At 39.2% G+C, this 20,659-nt stretch overlaps 1 protein-coding gene across 2 annotated transcripts in view; it reads left to right on the top strand.

The window, feature by feature from the left end:
- Nucleotides 1-20,659, top strand: part of RNF150 (ring finger protein 150) — a 284,499-nt gene that overhangs the window by 217,523 nt on the left and 46,317 nt on the right. The window contains exons 6-7 of one of the 2 annotated variants that reach the window (XM_055275982.2): nucleotides 10,499-10,709; nucleotides 13,856-14,060. In XM_055275982.2, the coding sequence (XP_055131957.1) occupies nucleotides 10,499-10,709; nucleotides 13,856-13,896 (252 nt within the window). In that variant the 3' untranslated portion in view covers nucleotides 13,897-14,060. Of the gene's footprint in view, nucleotides 1-10,498; nucleotides 10,710-13,855; nucleotides 14,061-20,659 lie in introns of those variants that run through there. The other variant, XM_055275981.2, reaches the window with a different exon arrangement.

The raw sequence follows: 20,659 nt of genomic DNA, 5'->3' as shown, positions 1-20,659 counted from the left end.
ACTTGTGTGACTATACCTTTGAGCTAGATTTTAAAGATGATGCATCAAATTTTCAGACCAGTTATAAATGCATAATGCATTCATGATGAAAATCAATTACAGGGAACATGAAACATCAGTAAAAACCCAACAGCTCTACCAGATACTGGTGACTTAGAAAGCTGAGCTCAGTTTTTGCACTGTTCACATTTCTGTCTGTAACTGAGTCTTTCCGGGGAGGGGGAAATGTGTGTATGTGTGTCTGTGGTCTCCAAAATCTTTAGAATCCTCACAGTTCTCACAATGAAACAGAGACAGTTGCATCCTTTGATGTGTTCCTATTGTTCAGGATATTTTTAGAGATATTAAGTGCCAATCCCACTGCTCTCTGGTCAGGAAATGTAACCTAACAAGCATCCAACGTTCAATTTTGTACTAAAGAGTATTTGACTCCAGATTTTTTCAATGGAGGTATAAGGTCTGCAGAAGCTACTTGTAAATAAGTTGCAAATATCGCTGTTAATTATTTTTAGAAGAATTATTGGGTGGCCGTTTCTCTTATTTCCAAGATGAATAACATTTTAACTTTTAGCATTTGGGCATTCTGGCCATGGTTTGATGCCTACTAAGTCTGGATAGGATTTTACTTAGCACAATGAACTGTCAGAAAAATAAACATCTTTTGGATTTGGTAAAGATTTTTTTTTTAATTATACTTTAAGTTTTAGGATACATGTGCACAACATGCAGGTTTGTTACATATGTATACATGTGCCATGTTGGTGTGCTGCACCCATTAACTCGTCATTTAGCATTAGGTATATCTCCTAATGCTATCCCTCCCCCCTACCCCCACCCCACAACAGGCCCCGGAGTGTGATGTTCCCCTTCCTGTGTCCATGTGTTCTCATGGTTCAATTCCCACCTATGAGTGAGAACACGTGGTGTTTGGTTTTTTGTCCTTGTGATAGTTTGCTGAGAATGATGGTTTCCAGCTTCATCCATGTCCCTACAAAGGACACGAACTCATCATTTTTTATGGCTGCCTAGTATTCCATGGTGTATATATGCCACATTTTCTTAATCCAGTCTACTGTTGTTGGACATTTCGGTTGGTTCCAAGTCTTTGCTATTGTGAATAGTGCCACAATAAACATAAATGTGCATGTGTATTTATAGCAGCATGATTTATAATCCTTTGGGTATATATGCAGTAATGGGATGGCTGGGTCAAATGGTATTTCTAGTTCTAGATCCCTGAGGAATCGCCACACCGACTTCCACAATGGTTGAACTAGTTTACAGTCCCTCCAACAGTATAAAAGTGTTCCTATTTCTCCACATCCTCTCCAGCACCTGTTGTTTCCTGACTTTTTAATGATCACCATTCTAACTGGTGTGAGATGGTATCTCATTGTGGTTTTGATTTGCATTTCTCTGATGGCCAGTGATTATGAACATTTTTTCATGTGTCTGTTGGCTGCATAAATGTCTTCTTTTGAGAAGTGTCTGTTCATATCCTTTGCCCACTTTTTGATGGGGTTGTTTGTTTCTTGTAAATTTGAGTTCATTGTAGATTCTGGATATTAGCCCTTTGTCAGATGAGTAGGTTGCAAAAATTTTCTCCCATTCTGTAGGTTGCCTGTTCACTCTGATGGTAGTTTCTTTTGCTGTGCAGAAGCTCTTTAGTTTAATTAGATCCCATTGGTCAATTTTGGCTTTTGTTGCCATTGCTTTTGGTGTTTTAGACATGAAGTCCTTGCCCATGCCTATGTCCTGAATGCTATTGCCTAGGTTTTCTTCTAGAGTTTTTATGGTTTTAGGTCTAATATGTAAGTCTTTAATCCATCTTGAATTAATTTTTGTATAAGGTGCAAGGAAGGGATCCAGTTTCAGCTTTCTACATATGGCTAACCAGTTTTCCCAGCACCATTTATTAAATATGGAATCCTTCCCCCATTGCTTCTTTTTGTCAGGTTTGTCAAAGATCAGATGGTTGTAGATATGTGGCATTATTTCTGAGGGCTCTGTTCTGTTCCATTGGTCTATATCTCTGTTTTGGTACCAGTACCATGCTGTTTTGGTTACTGTAGCCTTGTAGTATGGTTTGAAGTCAGGTAGCATGATGCCTCCAGCTTTGTTTTTTTGGCTCAGGATTGACTTGGTGATGTAGGCTCTTTTTTGATTCCGTGTGAACTTTAATTTTTTCCATTTCTGTGAAGAAAGTCATTGGTAGCTTGATGGGGATGGCATCGAATCTACAAATTACCTTGGGCAGTATGGCCATTTTCATGATATTGATTCTTCCAACCCATGAGCATGGAATGTTCTTCCATTTGTTTGTATCCTCTTTTATTTCATTGAGCAGTGGTTTGTAGTTCTCCTTGAAGAGGTCCTTCACATCCCTTGTAAGTTGGATTCCTAGGTATTTTATTCTCTTTGAAGCAATTGTGAATGGGAGTTCACTCATGATTTGACTCTCTGTTTGTTATTGGTGTATAAGAATGCTTGTGATTTTTGCGCATTGATTTTGTATCCTGAGACTTTGCTGAAGTTGCTTATCAGCTTAAGGAGATTTTGGGCTGAGACAATGGGGTTTTCTAGATATACAGTCATGTCTTCTGCAAACAGGGACAGTTTGACTTCCTCTTTTCCTAATTGAATGCCCTTTATTTCCTTCTCCTACCTGACTGCCCTGGCCAGAACTTCCAACACTATGTTGAATAGGAGTGGTGAAAGAGGGCATCCCTATCTTGTGCCAGTTTTCAAAGGGAATGCTTCCAGTTTTTGCCCGTTGAGTATGATATTGGCTGTGGGTTTGTCACAGATAGCTCTTATTATTTTGAGATACATCCCATCAATACCTAATTTATTGAGAGTTTTTAGCATGAAGGGTTGTTGAATTTTTTCAAAGGCCTTTTCTGCATCTATTCAGATAATCATGTGGTTTTTTCTTTGGTTCTGTTCATATGCTGGATTACGTTTATTGATTTGTGTATGTTCCACCAGCCTTGCATCCCAAGGATGAAGCCCACTTGATCGTGGTGGATGAGCTTTTTGATGTGTTGCTGGATTTGGTTTGCCAGTATTTTATTGAGGATTTTTGCATCAATGTTCATCAAGGATATTGGTCTGAAATTCTCTTTTTTGGTTGTGTCTCTGCCAGGCTTTGGTATCAGGATGATGCTGGCCTCATAAAATGAATTAGGGAGGGTTCCCTCTTTTTCTATTGATTGGAATAGTTTCAGAAGGAATGGTACCAGCTCCTCCTTGTACCTCTGGTAGAATTCGGCTGTGAATCCATCAGGTCCTGGACTTTTTTTGGTTGGTAAGCTATTAATTATTGCCTCAATTTCAGAGCCTGTTATTGGTCTATTCAGAGATTCAACTTCTTCCTTGTTTAGTCTTGGGAGGGTGTATGTGTCGAGGAATTTATCCATTTCTTCTAGATTTTCTAGTTTATTTGCGTAGAGGTGTTTGTAGTATTCTCTGATGGTAGATTGTATTTCTGTGGGATCGGTGGTGATATCCCCTTTATCATTTTTTATTGCGTCTATTTGATTCTTCTCTCTTTTCTTCATTAGTCTTGCTAGCGGTCTATCAATTTTGATGATCTTTTCAGAAAACCAGCTCCTGGATTCATTGATTTTTTGAAGGGTTTTTTGTGTCTCTATCTCCTTCAGTTCTGCTCTGATCTTAGTTATTTCTTGCCTTCTGCTAGCTTTTGAATGTGTTTGCTCTTGCTTCTCTAGTTCTTTTAATTGTGATGTTAGGATGTCAATTTTAGATCTTTCCTGCTTTCTCTTGTGGGCATTTAGTGCTATAAATTTCCCTCTACACACTGCTTTGAATGTGTCCCAGAGATTCTGGCATGTTGTGTCTTTGTTCTCGTTGGATTCAAAGAACATCTTTATTTCTGCTTTCATTTCCTTATGTACCCAGTAGTCATTCAGGAGCAGGTTGTTCAGTTTCCATGTAGTTGAACTGTTTTGAGTGAGTTTCTTAATCCTGAGTTCTAGTTTGATTGCACTATGGTCTGAGAGACAGTTTGTTATAATTTCTGTTCTTTTACATTTGCTGAAGAGTGTTTTACTTCCAACTATGTGGTCAATTTTGGAATAGGTGTAGTGCAGTGCTGAAAAGAATGTATATTCTGTTGATTTGGGGTGGAGAGTTCTGTAGATGTCTATTAGGTCCAGTTGGTGCAGAGCTGAGTTCAATTCCTGGATATCCTTGTTAACTTTCTGTCTCATTGATCTGTCTAATGTTGACAGTGGGGTGTTAAAATCTCCCATTATTATTGTGTGGGAGTCTAAGTCTCTTTGTAGGTCACTCAGGACTTGCTTTATGAATCTGGGTGCTCCTGTATTGGGTGCATATATATTTAGGATAGTTAGTTGTTCTTGTTGAATTGATCCCTTTACCATTATGTAATGGCCTTCTTTGTCTCTTTTGATCTGTTTTGGTTTAAAGTCTGTTTTGTCAGAGACTAGGATTGCAACCCCTGCCTTTTTTTTGTTTTCCATTTGCTTGGTAGATCTTCCTCCATCCCTTTATTTTGAGCCTATGTGTGTCTCTGCACATGAGATGGGTTTCCTGAATACAGCACACTGATGGGTCTTGACTCTTTATCCAATTTGCCAGTCTGTGCCTTTTAATTGGAGCATTTAGCCCATTTACATTTAAGGTTAGTATTGTTATGTGTGAATTTGATCCTGTCATTGTGATGTTAGCTCGTTATTTTGCTCATTAGTTGATGCAGTCTCTCCCTAGCCTCGATGGTCTTTACAAATTTGCCATGTTTTTGCAGTGGCTGGTACCAGTTGTTCCTTTCCATGTTTAGTGCTTCTTTCAGGAGCTCTTTTAGGGCAGGCCTGGTGGTGACAAAATACAGCATTTGCTTGTCTGTATTTTATTTCTCCTTCACTTATGAAGCTTAGTTTGGCTGGATATGAAATTCTGGGTTGAAAATTCTTTTCTTTAAGAATGTTGAATATTGGCCCCCACTCTATTCTGGCTTGTGGAGTTTCTGCCAAAAGATCAGCTGTTAGTCTGATGGGCTTCCCTTTGTGGGTAACCCGACCTTTCTCTCTGGCTGCCCTTAACACTTTTTCCTTCATTTCAACTTTGGTGAATCTGACAATTACATGTCTTGGAGTTGCTCTTCTCAAGGAGTATCTTTGTGGTGTTCTCTGTATTTCCTGAATTTGAATGTTGGCCTGCCTTGCTAGATTGGGGAAGTTCTCCTGGATAATATCCTGCAGAGTGTTTTCCAACTTGGTTCCATTCTCCCCGTCACTTTCAGGTACACCAATTAGATGTAGATTTGGTCTTTTCACGTAGTCCCATATTTCTTGGAGGCTTTGTTCGTTTCTTTTTATTCTTTTTTCTCTAAACTTCTCTTCATGCTTCATTTCATTCATTGGATCTTCCATCACTGATACCCTTTCTTCCAGTTGATCACATCGGTTACTGAGGCTTGTGCATTCGTCACGTAGTTCTCATGCCTTGGTTTTCAGCTCCATCAGGTCCTTTAAGGACTTTTCTGCATTGGTTATTCTAGTTATCCATTCGTCTAATTTTTTTTCAAAGTTTTTAACTTCTTTGCCATTGGTTTGAACTTCCTCCTTTAGCTCGGAGTAGTTTGATCTTCTGAAGCCTTCCTCTCTCAACTCATCAAAGTCATTCTCTGTCCAGCTTTGTTCCGTTGCTAGTGAGGAGCTGCGTTCCTTTGGAGGAGGAGAGGCGCTCTGATTTTTAGAGTTTCCGGTTTTTCTGCTCTGTATTTTCCCCATCTTTGTGGTTTTGTCTACCTTTGGTCTTCGATGATGGTGACGTGCAGATGGGTTTTTGCCGTGGGTTTCCTTTCTGTTTGTTGGTTTTCCTTCTAACAGTCAGGACCCTCAGCTGCAGGTCTGTTGGAGTTTATTGGAGGTCCACTCCAGACCCTGTTTGCCTGGGTATCAGCAGTGGTGGCTGCAAAACGGCGGATATTGGTGAACCGCAAATGCTGCTGCCTGATCATTCCTCTGGAAGGTTTGTCTCAGAGGAGTACCCAGCCGTGTGAGGTGTCAGCCCGCCCCTACTGGGGGGTTCCTCCCAGTTAGGCTACTTGGGGGTCAGGGACCCACTTGAGGAGGCAGTCTGCCCATTCTCAGATCTCCAGCTGCATGCTAGGAGAACCACTGCTCTCTTCAAAACTGTCAGACTGGGACATTTAAGTGGAATTGGTAAAGAATTTTAAAGGCCAGCTGAACAAGAACATGATACACATCCAAGCTTGCCGCACAAAACAGAACATCCTCCATGAAGAATAAGTCACTTTTGTGCTACTTCTCACAAAGCACGAAGGCATATGGATACCTTCTGTGCCTCCCAAGCCTTTTCTGTTTTTCTCCTAGGGAATGACAAAGTCAGGATCTGGGAGGAATTTTGGATTTTGTTCCCCTTCATCCTTCTACCGTTGGGTAGCACTATGTCTTAATTATATCAACAAGATGACTTCTCCACTCTTAAATCTTTCCATCTCACTGGGCAAGCTCACAGCCTTCTCAATTAGAAAATACTTGCTATATGGAACTGAAACCCTTTTTATGCAGCTTAAACAAATTGTCTTATAATTTTCCTATGTTCCATGTATTCCATTTCTTCTTATTCAAAGAAAATTGGAAAGAGCTTATCACTCTCTGATAACTGATGTCTGTTGATGCTTCATCTCTGCATTCCTTACATGTGCTAAGGGCTCAATAAATGTCTATGGAATTACAGCCCTTCGGAGCCTTGAAGGCTGGCAGTTACACAATTGTGTTTATGAATTTCATCCTGATTCTCTTTTGAATAGTATCAACTCGCAAACAACTTGGTTGTAATCCTGATCTACTAGATTATTCAAATACAGGTGGCATGTTATTTTTGGTTTTTTTGTTTTTGTTGTTTTAACAGAGTGTCCTCGTATCTACCCATAGTATAAGACAAATAAATTGAAAGTTAGAAACTGAGGATGTTGTTATTTTCTAAGTGATTTCTCTACAATGAACTAAAGAATGAGAGCACAGTTCACTGATCGTGAAATTCCCATAACAATAGGTATCATTTTCCATTATATTTTGCCAAGGGAAATATAATACTGAATGCAAATAGTGAGGAGTCCTTTATTATCAGAAGCATTTTGATCTACATTACAGTGCTTCACCCTCCATTCTATCCAGTCAGGTGTAGATCTGTCTTGATAGAATGACAGAATACAGTTTCAGCGAATCCTCTTCTAAGGTACCATATAACCCGGGACTTTCATATGCCAGCCACCACCTCCTATCCCTATTATCCTCATAGGAATAGGTTGATGATTTTTATTGAATACAAAATCCTGCTGTATACCTGGTGTATTCACAAGATTTTATTTAGCAATTGCTTTGAGAGGTTTCCCATGCTAACTTGAATTTAAATACCTGTGCAGTTTTCACTTGTAGGTAGCATTTGACATCTTGTTTTAAACTTTGATTGTGACTTCTCTCAGAGGTATGTAGATTTGGTTTCTTTTCAAAATATTATTCCACTTGATGAACCATGTAGAGTGGATATAATCTGTGAGGTTCTGTAAACTTGGTCTATTAAATATTATATCTAAGCCAAATTATTTGTGCTTGCTACCATTGACAGTTTCACTGTGCTAATTAGCTCTTTTGCCCTCCACCCACTCTGTTAAAGATACAGCACTATTCCTACTATCCCACAAAATGAAGAACAAAAAAAAAACTGCATCAAAATTAAGAAAATATACAAAGAAAAATATCAACAGCTAGATCAACATTTTCAAAAATATGTCCATTATTATTGCATATGATTGCATTTACATATTTATGGCCAAAAGAACAACCTGCACAGTACCCTCTTTGTGAAATCTTTTCCTCCTGAAAACCTCTCCCACAGTTAGTTTTGCTTAATAAAACACCTGTATATAGCATATCTTACCTTTGAATAGAACTTTACAGTTTTTCAAGTATTTTCTCAAATCCTACCTTAATTGATTTAGGGCAGATATTAACATGCCCAAGCTTCCAGGGCAGAAATCTGAGACTCAGATCAAATTTCCAAGTCAACATTTACTGACCACCTAGTCACTGTCAGTGGCACTACTAGGGGCTTGGAATCCAAAGTCAATATAGTGTGGTTGCTTCACTTTACAATGCTTGGGGACTAGCAGAGTGAGATCAGCACATTAACAATAGCCATACAGCATGGGAGAAGTACCTTATGAAGTGCTTGCAGGATCAAAGATGCCTTCCTGGGAGGAAACATGCCTTAGAAAAGGGGACACTGGACCTGGGAATTAAAGGGTGATTAGGAATTCACCAGGGGCCAACTTGAGACCTTGAGATAGGAAAAAGAGGGTGATTGGATCAAATGTCATCCTGAGCACAGGGACAATATAAGCTAGAGTGTTGAAAGGAGGGAATGTATGGTGTGCTCTGTGTCTCCAAAGGCTGAAGGTGAGGCCAGAAAAGTAGGCTGGGGCCAGGCTCTAGACCATCTGCCTCTGTCATGCCAAGGAGCATGTAATTCCTTCGTTGGGAGAAGAGAAGAAACATACCCATGGTTTTTGTTTTGTTTTGTTTTCTTGAGACAGAGTCTTGCTCTGTCGCCAGGCTGGAGTGCAGTGGGACAATCTTGGCTCACTGCAACCTCTGCCTACCAGGTTCAAGCAATTCCCCTGCCTCAGCCTCCCAAGTAGCTGGGACTACAGATGCACACCACCACACCTGGCTAATTTTTTATATTTTAGCAGAGACGGGGTTTCACCATGTTGGTCAGGATGGTCTCCATCTCCTGACCTCATGATCTGCCCGCCTCGGCCTCCCAAAGTGCTGGGATTACAGGCGTGAGCCACCGTGCCCAGCCCATGGTGTTTTTTTTTAAAAAAAAAAAAAATGTTCTGATGAGAGAGTGCAGACTGAAATAAACTGGAGAAGAGATTGTAAGTGGATAGAGAAACTGGTAATGGGGAGAGAATGTTCATAAACCCACTTGCTCATGTCCAATGTCAATCAGTAAATTTAGTAAATTCAGTGAATTGGTCATTCTCTCAATCAACTTTTGACAGATTAAGTTTCAGTGAATTGGCTCACTTCCAATACAGCTAAAGAGGGCAAAAAGAAGAACGAATACAGGAAAGAAATGAATAAGCTGAATTTGATGTATTTATGGAATGGTAGAGCTCTCCAGCGGACTGTTAGGATGCAGGTGTGGAGCTCAGGAGACTGGCATTACACAGCTAAGAGCAGAATGCTAGGACAAGAGCCCAGCACTTTGCATTTCTTGCTTTGTGTTCCCTAGGAGTCCATGAGTTGTAGGTTTTCTGTTCTGATGAACTTGGAAAACAACAGTCATTGTGATGTTAATTCAATCATTGTCAGTCCAGAGTTCTCCTCACCTAATCCTGACCATCATGTTCTGCCTCCTTTGGGAGTGTAAAACCATGTAATTGTCGTCTTCAAGACAAAGCTGAAGTTCAGACCAGAGCAAAAGAAATTAACAGCTTAAGACAATATTCCTGCACCAGCGCCTTTTAAAAAATAATTTTGAGTTTGTGTAGAAACAGAACAACTAAAAGTAATCTGAAAAGCTGTTTGTGGAAGAGATAGATGATATATATTCTTTTTTACTTCAAACCAGCGGAACTGAGACAAAAGAGTAAAACTTGCAAAGCGTAAGATTTTGCCCGATAATAATAGAGTCCAATACTGCTGGCCAACACAGAGCGCGTTGCAAAGCAGAGAGCTCCCATTGCTATGTTCTTCAAGGGAAGCTGTCAATGATATTGGAGAGGAAAGCGTCCTGTAACCAATGGGCAGTTGAACAAGAGGGTCTCACCGTAGTCTTGTGATTCTAAGAATTTAATTTAGAGGATTTGACTAATGATCAATACCATATTAAGGACATAGGGATATTTTTCTATAGCTGGCTTTAGGCTTATGTTTTTCTTAAATGTAGCCTTACCCTGTGCTTTGTGTGTGTTTGAGGGTATGTATGTATCTTTAATGAACAAGCCATAATGACTCAGATTCTATCCTCCCTCCCACTCTCATATCATTAGTATATTTGTAAACAACACATGAGTTTTAAGGGATAATGATCAGGCTACCAGCTACATTCTAGGTATGGAGTAAATAATACTATATGTAAGGAAGTGCCTTCATTGTAAATAAATTTCACATATTCCCCCTAAGTGATTATTTAAATGTAGAGATTTTGCTTATCTTGAATTAAAACTTTAATTTTTAATCTAAAGATTAAAAAGGAATCTTTTCAATCTAAAATGAACCTTTGGAAAGGAAATTTTGGAAGATCTTTTTATGTTAATCTTATAGAAACTATATATAGAATGTTTTTAAGTAAAGTGGCTCAAGAAGTAAACGATAAAGAACTTAATTTTTTCATGGAGACAAAATGTTTAGGCTATAGACATTTAATCTCTAAGTGGATGATATGTACTGAGAACAGATCCTTTTCTGCCCATCAGCCCAATGCCGACTGCATGGATGACTTGCCCACTGACTTCGAGGGCTCTCTGGGAGGTCCACCCACCAACCAGATCACAGGCGCGAGCGACACAACAGTGAATGAAAGTTCAGTCACTTTGGACCCTGCTGTCCGGACTGTGGGAGCCTTGCAGGTGGTCCAGGATACAGACCCCACCCCCCAGGAGGGAGAAGTCATCTTTACTACTAACAGTGAGTTCTGCCATACTTAACGTGATATAGCCAGAAGGGCTGTTGCCTTGTAGGAATTGGAAAAAAATACCTTTCCTCAAAAAGAAAAAAATATTGAATGAGTACATCATTGCTAGGTTCATCAGTTATAACTGCCAGCTGTTAGAAGAACTGCCCTTCCTAGAGCCAGCAGGGCAGACAGCCCACCTGGCTCTGTGTGCCCATGCTCCTGCCTGCCTACACACTGACACCAGGGCTCACACATCACAGCACTGCACACTCTCCATGTCCGCTTCCCTGTGGTACCTGAGGCACATAGGGTCATGGATCTGAAGCCTCTCAGACTGGAGGGCAGGTGAGGGGAGCAACTACAAGGGATGCTTAGCAGGACTGGGATAGGGCACAACCACACCCACTCACGTGCACATGCTCGCATGTGTGTACACACACGCACCGGAGCCCCCTGAGTGTGCATGTGACTGTATGAACTAGTCTGGACCATGCACAAGAGGCTGCTTTCCTTGTTGCTGTAGGACGTGGATGTGAATGGCATCCCTTTAGATGGCCATATTTGCAAGAGACACTAAACCCCTGTGCACAGTGGCCCTGCATACTAAAATACCTTCTAGATATTTTCCCCCATCTCATACATAGACAGTCACTAAATGCTGTTCTGTTTGATGGTAGTTTTCATAAAAATATTAAATTACATATATTGACATCAAGATTGAAGTAAAAATCTAAAGTACCTACTATTCAGTCTAATATAAGAGATAAAAGCTTCAGGAGTTCTAAGAAAATCAGATGCAAATTAGCTCAGGTTTAAGGTTAAAAGAGTGAGTGGATATTGCAATTTTTAAACAAAGTATATTTCTTTCTCTTGATAGTAGTAACCTATTCACTGTAGAAATTTGGAAATGTAGAAAAGCAGATCGAAGCATTTGGGGGTATTTTCTTTGAAGTTGGTCTTTCTTTTATATATTTGTGATTTTTATAAAATTTATGAAAGCATGCTAAAATGTAAAGATACGTATTTTTCTGATGAAAAAACTTCATTGTTGAAAAATTGAGAGATAAAGAAAAGACTGAAAAAAGAATGAAAAAATTACTGAGGCCTGCACTACTTGGAAACAATCACTCTTAACCTTTTGGTTTATTTCCTGATCATCTTTTATGATATAGTTGAGATAATCCCATGGGATTTGAACATTGAATATTCTAACCATACCATTTTTACAGGACCTTGACAGAAGGTGACTTGAAAAGGAGCTTGGTGAGAAATATCTGCACATGCAAGGTTTATTAGTTTTTGATAAATAGGACCTTTAACTTGACAAACTTGACTTTTACAGGTATAAAGATCTCAGTATTGAAATGTTGACCATTAGACATTTAAAAGCCATTAAAGATGGATTTTGATCCCTTTGTTTTGAAGGTTTAGACCGGTGCAGCCCGATATTAATATAATGTAAGTCATGCATATAATTTAAATTTTTCTATGGCCACACTAAAACATTAAAAAATAAATGAATTTCATTTTAATAATATATTTTTACTTAACCCTGTATATCCAAAATATTTTACATTTTTTGGTACTCAGTCTTCAGAATCTGGTGTGTATTTTACTTACACTTACAGCACATTTCGGAATGTTTTTAAATAAAGTGGCTCAAGAAGTAAACAGTAAAGAACTTAATTTTTTATTGAGACAAAATATTGTCTCCAATATTAAAACTATTGAGACAATGTTTAAAACTATTAAGACAACATAAACTTATGTTTATCTTCAAAATTAAAACTATTGAGACACTATGAAACTAATTTTAACTAGCCACATTTTAAATGCTTAGTAATCACATATGGCTAGTGGCTACCATATTGGAGTGCATAGATCTAGAATACTAGTACTTTAAATGGAAGAGAACATTAAAGGTCATTTGATCCTTACCAAAATATACTTCTAATTTTTGTCATGAGAAAATTGTGCCCCAGAGTACTAAATGTCTGACTCAGGTCTAATGGTAAGTTGTCTTTTTGGTGTACCAGGTGGTCTCAGAATTTTTCCATCTATTGAACATATTTGATTACTGTCACACATGTGACCATAAGTGACCTTAGTGAAATATATTGGAAGATGTGATAAAATTTTGCCAGCAGTTGAAAAACATTTAAGGCATGAGCTTGCTTTTGAGAACGAAAACATTTGTAAAGGATCATTATCCTTGCAAAAGAATGACCATTTGGTTTTCAAGAGAAGATACGTCATCTGTCAGATTCCTTATTTTGAAGAGTGGGTACATACTTCACAGATCTTCGTAAAGCCAAGATGACAACTGAGAAAGCATTTTAATTTAATGTGGGTTAAATTACATCCAAAATAAAATATATGTAAATATATTGTGGGTTAAAATACATCAAAAAATAGAAAATTATGATCTATATCCATGTAATTTGTAATCCCTAAACTGTTTTTGCATAAAGTAGACTCAGAGTGTTTAGTTCATAGTGACCATTCTGTAGATGTTTATTGAATGACTTGAGGTAAACATGTTCGACCTAAGCTTGAAGTGGAGACCTTCTGTTCATAACAGAAGAAAAGAAAGCCAGGCAATTTCAAAGGAAGCTACTGGTAAAGATGGGATAAAGAAATAACAGTGATATGACAATACCTATAGTCAGAAGACTGATGGCATATATGAATATAGCTATCAGTTTCTTAGTATAGAAACTAAATTTTTCACAAAATATTTTTCCTAAACCATATATTTCTGGTTAGCTTTATTTATTAGGATTTCTCCGAATTTTACAAACATGAACACTCCGGTTATTTGTTAATGGTTTATACCATTAACTAAGTGGCTGTAATTCCTTAGGAGAAAAAGCCTCTGCTCTGTACAGATTTTTTTAATTGCCTAATGACTTACCTACTCAAATAAAGATTTAATTAATAAATGAACAAACACAAATGCATGACTAAATGAGTCAAAAGATTCAAGTTTTCATCAATATTATCGTACTCAACTCTAATGATATTCAGAAATCATGAGGATATAGACATAAGTGTAGTTTGATATACAATATTGCTATAAATTGCAAATAAATAACCCAGTGGAGGTTGGACATGACTTTCCTCCAAATTATTCTTTCCCCTCTTCACATCTCCACAGATCCAGGAAATTACCAAAAAGGAAGAAATCACAGCAGCTAAGAAATACGTTGTACCTATTACATACCAGGCACCCTTTTAAGCCTTTTTCATATATTAGCTCACAACAACCCTATGAGGTAAATATTATTTTGATCTTCATCTTACTGATGCAGAAATGGAGGCATAGAGAGATTAATGTCACTGATCCAAGGTCATAAGTGACAGGTGGGGCTGGAACTCACTGGGCCACTGGCCCCAGAGCCCAGGCTTAGTGACGCTGTGCTCAGAGACAGAACAGGGGGGAAAAATTAACACAGTTGCCTACTCACTTTTCATTTAGTTTATCTGTTCAGTTCTTCCATTTTTCTAGATCTCTTAAAAGATCAAAAATTTGTTTACTTCCTACTTATACTCTCATTCCAACCTCTATTCTTTCTTTCTTGGCCCATGTGCAATAGATTAAATGCATGTCAAGGTCATTTCAGCACTCATGGAGCAAAGATGTAAAACAGATTGCCTTCAGAGTGAAAGTGGAAAAATCTAGCATTAAAGGATCATCTTCAGCTCCCAGGAAAAAAAAAATGAAAAACATTTACAGAGCCAAGGAAATTCAAACTTGTTGCAAGTCTGACATTGGAAGAAAGATGTTCTTAAGTACATATTTTTTAATGTTTCTGACATTTCATCTTTTAAAACCTCACATGGCAGTCCCAGAACAGTGTTTCTCCTGCACCTTCGTGTGAGGGGTCATTTGTATGAATGCCCACACGTCACTCACCAGTCTTTATCTGTAGGCCTGGTCATGCCAAAAACACACTTTGCCTTTAACTTCTCAAGCTCAGGCTGCAGATTGTTGGGTTTGCTTCCACAGGGGAATAAAGTTCCTTAGAACCAAAGGAAAACACAGTGAAACAGACAGCCCTGCATGTTTGGAGACTCAAGAGAGAAGCTAGAGAAAGACCCAGAAAAGATGACTTTATTATCCCTTCTTAAAAACATTGAGTGCCACTCCACATCTCGGGGCGGTGGGATCTGAAACCTTCCTGTGATTTTTCGAGGAGGTTGTTGACCTTGCCATTCATTTCCTTATTCCCCTTACTGAGTCACTACACAAGTCCTCTAGCACTGCCTGCAGATCGTTACCCACTTGGCCCTTCTTCCATCTCAGACTAGAAGGAATCAACTCTTGGCCCCTGGAGGGTGGGAATGGCAGAATCAAGATATGGCATATCTGCCCCATACATTCTGAAAAGCACTTGGCATGATGTGTCTGGCCAGGAGACCTAGTCTTCAAACTTTCAGAAGGAAGCAGTACACATGAATTAATGTAAAGGCTAAAACTTGGCCAGTTGAAATGAAAAATGATATGGATTTCCTCTGGGAAAATTTCCTTTGCTAACTTCCCATCAGCTCTGATCCTTGGGGAAAGAGGAGTGTATCTAATGTGTTGAACAGTCATCCCTTGATACCCACAGGGAATTTGTTCCATGATACCCCCTTTCCCCCAAAGATACCAAAATCTGAGAATGTTCAAGTTTCTTATATAAAATGGTGTAATATTTGCATATCCTCCATACTTTTAAATCACCTGTGGATACTTATACCTAATATTGTATTTGTTCTAGCATATTGACTTTTTATTTGTATTATTTTTGATTTTTTTTTTTTTGCAATATTCTTACTGTTTTTTCCTTGAATATTTTTGAGCCATGGTGGGTGGTAGACCCAAAGCTCAGGCAGATGTGGGGGACCATTCTAAATGCATCTTGAGTTTTGCTACACTGACACTTAAAATGTATTGAGTGACTGTCAGAGTTCCTTGCCCCTGGATGAAAATTCTAGCAGGCCCAAGATTTTTCTACCTACTCTTACGTAACTGATAGTTCTAAGAGTACCTTTAAGTTTGAAGAGTCCCTTTAAGTTGCAAACACATACCCGCCAAAATTTTTTTTCTGCTGGGCACTTTCCCTTGTAATTCCAAAAACTTGGGACAGATGGGTCTCTCTTGCTTACTCATGAGCATCCTGGGTGCCCAGGAGTCCATTTTCAGCCTCTGTCTCCTAATTTCTCCTCACCTCTCCAGGAACTCCTTTTGGGTAGGACCCACATTAACCCCGTTCACCTCTAGGACACTCATACATCACCTGTCCTGACAGTCCTCTTCCAGGACAGCAGCAGTCTCCAGCCTTTGACCCCACGAAGGTCTTGGGCCTCCTCTCAAGGTTGCAGGCAGGAAGGAGACTGAGTCCACAAAAGTTTGAGACATTTTTGCTGAGTCCAACCTACAGGAAACATATTTCAAAATCTTACTGGGGATTCCCTTGCAGCAACCCCTCATAGGCCTGGGATTGGGAGGTGCCCTTCTCCACCGCTTTCACTAGAGGAACAGGATTCAGCATGACATCGCTCTGTGCATTGACAATGTCTTTACCAATTACCCCATCTTCTTCCCCTTCTTTTCCATTTTTATTGCCTCAAGATGGGTGATGGGGTCAAGAATTACCCAACAAGTTCCCCTTTATACATTTCATTGCACATCTGGCAATGGGGCAGAGAGCAGAGGATGGGTAGGGGAGGGAGAGTCTGCCTCTTGCTTCTTTGTTATTCACATCTCTTCAGTAGAAACTGAGGCAGAAAGAGTCCCATGAAAGTGCAAGAAAATTAGTTCCTAAATGTCTTGATGGTCTTCAACTAAGGAGCACATACTTGGCTGCTATCTCTGCTAAATTACAGGCCCTTAAATGGGTTAGCCTTTTTGGAAAAAAAATATATATATGTATATATATGCATATATATATATGTGAATACTTTTCAAAATGCACTTACAAGACAAAATTGTTAAAGCACAGCTGAAGCTGCAGCACAGAGAAAAGTGGTTTTCATGCCAGCTCTGACACCTACCACTGCAAACCACCCAGGAGCTTTCCAGGGACACATACTCCAACTCATTATAGGAAAAACTTCCAAAGAGTTCATTCAGAGGTTTGTGTTTAGTCTCTGCAAGGACTTGCCGTTTTTAATTTATTACTATTATACTTTAAGTTTTAGGGTACATGTGCACAATGTGCAGGTTTGTTACATATGTATCCATGTGCCATGTTGGTGTGCTGCACCCATTAACTCGTCATTTAGCATTAGGTATATCTCCTAATGCTGTCCCTCCCCCCTCCCCCACCCCACAACAGTCCCCGGAGTGTGATGTTCCCCTTCCTGTGTCCATGTGTTCTCATTGTTCAATTCCCACCTGTGAGTGAGAACATGCGGTGTTTGGCTTTTTGTCCTTGCGATAGTTTGCTGAGAATGATGGTTTCCAGCTTCATCCATGTCCCTACAAAGGACATGAACTCATCATTTTTTATGGCTGCATAGTATTCCATGGTGTATATGTGCCACATTTTCTTAATCCAGTCTATCATTGTTGGACATTTGGGTTGGTTCCAAGTCTTTCCTATTGTGAATAGTGCCGCAATAAACATACGTGTGCATGTGTCTTTATAGCAGCATAATTTATAGTCCTTTGGATATATACCCAGTAATGGGATGGCTGGGTCAAATGGTATTTCTAGTTCTAGATCCCTGAGGAATCGCCACACTGACTTCCACAATGGTTGAACTAGTTTACAGTCCCACCAACAGTGTAAAAGTGTTCCTATTTCTCCACATCCTCTCCAGCACCTGTTGTTTCCTGGCTTTTTAATGATCACCATTCTAACTGGTGTGAGATGGTATCTCATTGTGGTTTTGATTTGCATTTCTCTGATAGCCAGTGATGATGAGCATTTTTTCATGTGTTTTTTGGCTGCATAAATGTCTTCTTTTGAGAAGTGTCTGTTCATGTCCTTTGCCCACTTTTTGATGGGTGGAGTTTTTTTTTCTTGTAAATTTGTTTGAGTTCATTGTAGATTCTGGATATTAGCCCTTTGTCAGATGAGTAGGTTGCAAAAATTTTCTCCCATTTTGTAGGTTGCCTGTTCACTCTGATGGTAGTTTCTTTTGCTGTGCAGAAGCTCTTTAGTTTAATTAGATCCCATTTGTCAATTTTGGCTTTTGTTGCCATTGCTTTTGATGTTTTAGACATGAAGTCCTTGCCCATGCCTATGTCCTGAATGGTATTGCCTAGCTTTTCTTCTAGGGATTTTATGGTTTTAGGTCTAACATGTAAGTCTTTAATCCATCTTGAATTAATTTTTGCATAAGGTGTAAGGAAGGGATCCAGTTTCAGCTTTCTACATATGGCTAGCCAGTTTTCCCAGCACCATTTATTAAATATGGAATCCTTTCCCCATTGCTTGTTTTTGTCAGGTTTGTCAAAGATCAGATAGTTGTAGATATGTGGCATTATTTCTGAGGGCTCTGTTCTGTTCCATTGATCTATGTCTCTGTTGTGGTACCAGTACCATGCTGTTTTGGTTATTGTAGCCTTGTAGTATAGTTTGAAGTCAGGTAGCATGATGCCTCCAGCTTTGTTCTTTTGGCTTAGGATTGACTTGGCAATGCGGGCTCTTTTTTGGTTCCATATGAACTTTAAAGTAGTTTTTTCCAATTCTGTGAAGAAAGTCATTGGTAGCTGGATGGGGATGGCATTGAATCTATAAATTACCTTGGACAGTATGGCCATTTTCATGATATTGATTCTTCCAACCCATGAGCATGGAATGCTCTTCCATTTGTTTGTATCCTCTTTTATTTCATTGAGCAGCAGTTTGTAGTTCTCCTTGAAGAGGTCCTTAATAGACACAATAAAAAATAATAAAGGGGATATCACCACCGATCCCACAGAAATACAATCTACCATCAGAGAATACTACAAGCACCTGTACACAAATAAACTAGAAAATCTAGAAGAAATGGATAAATTCCTCAACAAATACACCCTCCCAAGACTAAACCAGGAAGAAGTTGAATCTCTGAATAGACCAATAACAGGCTCTGAAATTGTGGCAATAATCAATAGCTTACCAACCAAAAACAGTCCAGGACCTGATGGATTCACAGCCGAGTTCTACCAGAGGTACAAGGAGGAGCTGGTACCATTCCTTCTGAAACTATTCCAATCAATAGAAAAAGAGGGAATCCTCCCTAACACATTTTATGAGGCCAGCATCATCCTGTTACCAAAGCCTGGCAGAGATACAACCAAAAAAGAGAATTTCAGACCAATATCCTTGATGAATATTGATGCAAAAATCCTCAATAAAATACTGGCAAACCAAATCCAGCAGCACATCAAAAAGCTTATCCACCATGATCAAGTGGGCTTCATCCCTGGGATGCAAGGCTGGTTCAACATATGCAAATCAATAAATGTAATGCAGCATATAAACAGAACCAAAGACAAAAACCACATGATTATCTCAATAGATGCAGAAAAGGCCTTTGACAAAATTCAACAGCCCTTCATGATAAAAACTCTCAGTAAATTGGGTATTGATGGGACATATCTCAAAATAATAAGAGCTATCTATGACAAACCCACAACCAGTATCATACTGAATGGGCAAAAACTGGAAGCATTCCCTTTGAAAGCTGGCACAAGACAGGGATGCCCTCTCTCACCACTCCTATTCAACATAGTGTTGGAAGTTCTGGCCAGGGCAATCAGGCAGGAGAAGGAAATAAAGGGTATTCAATTAGGAAAAGAGGAAGTCAAACTGTCCCTGTTTGCAGATGACATGATTGTATGTCTAGAAAACCCCATTGTATCAGCCCAAAATCTCCTCAAGCTGATAAGCAACTTCAGCAAAGTCTCAGGATAAAAAATCAATGTACAAAAACCACAAGCATTCTTGTACACCAATCACAGACAGACAGAGAGCCAAATCATGAGTGAACTCCCATTCACAATTGCTTCAAAGAGAATAAAATACCTAGGACTCCAACTTACAAGGGACGTGAAGGATTTGCTTTCTGTAATTTGGGGAGCTCAATATAAACTTCTCTATGGGATTCATTGCTCCTAAAGATGCATTCTCTTAAAATTAGGCCAGAAATGACATTTATTCTTATATTTTTTAAGTTGCAAGTTTATTGAGGGGGCAATTGATGAAGCATTTAGAACTTCTCTATTCAAAACTTATAAATGCCTGTAGACCTGCTCTGACCACATCCCGAACAGGAAAACAAGAGAAAGAATGAGCATTCGGGACTTTTTCAGGGAACCTCTGTAAATCAAGACAGTTGAGAGAAAAAGGGAGGGTTGGCATAAACTTCAGATTTCTGTTTCACATGTGCAGCTACACTTTGCTACATTTGCAAAACAGCAATGTCCAGGTTTTATGTGACTCCAAAATATACTGGTGCACTCAGAAATAAATACATTTAGATCAGCCATTCCAGTACTGATGAGGGAGTTGCAAGAGTGAGTAGCCATATCTGCTTTTTTGATTTGCATTAAAGCCTGAAATGGCAAAGTCTCTGTTCTTGACTATGGATAAATATGCCAACTGGAACCAACCAGGAGAATAATCTCCCTTGGTGCCTATAAGATTCACATTAGCCCTGGAAAGATGATTGCTTTGATTTGTGAGGACATTCCATTGTGGCAGGCAAGAGAATTAGCCAGCCATTTAAGATTTTAGGCCCCACTGTCATCTCCCCTTCAGGAAATAGTTAAGCCACAGTGACTACTTCTATATAAAACAAAGCATTTGAAGATTGTAACACTATTCCAGACAATCATTTCCATGACTCCTAACGTGCCAGGTCCCTGGAGCAACATCACCCCCTTGCTTCTGAGCCCTCTAGCTCACCATCTCCATGGCAGCTTCACCAGAGGCACAGCTGTTCCAAAAAGCAAAGATCTCTGCAATAAGCACATGCCTCC

The sequence above is a fragment of the Symphalangus syndactylus genome, chromosome 4 (assembly GCF_028878055.3).
Source record: "Symphalangus syndactylus isolate Jambi chromosome 4, NHGRI_mSymSyn1-v2.1_pri, whole genome shotgun sequence".
Taxonomy (NCBI): Eukaryota; Metazoa; Chordata; class Mammalia; order Primates; family Hylobatidae; genus Symphalangus; species Symphalangus syndactylus.
This window is presented reverse-complemented; position numbering and strand designations above follow the sequence as displayed.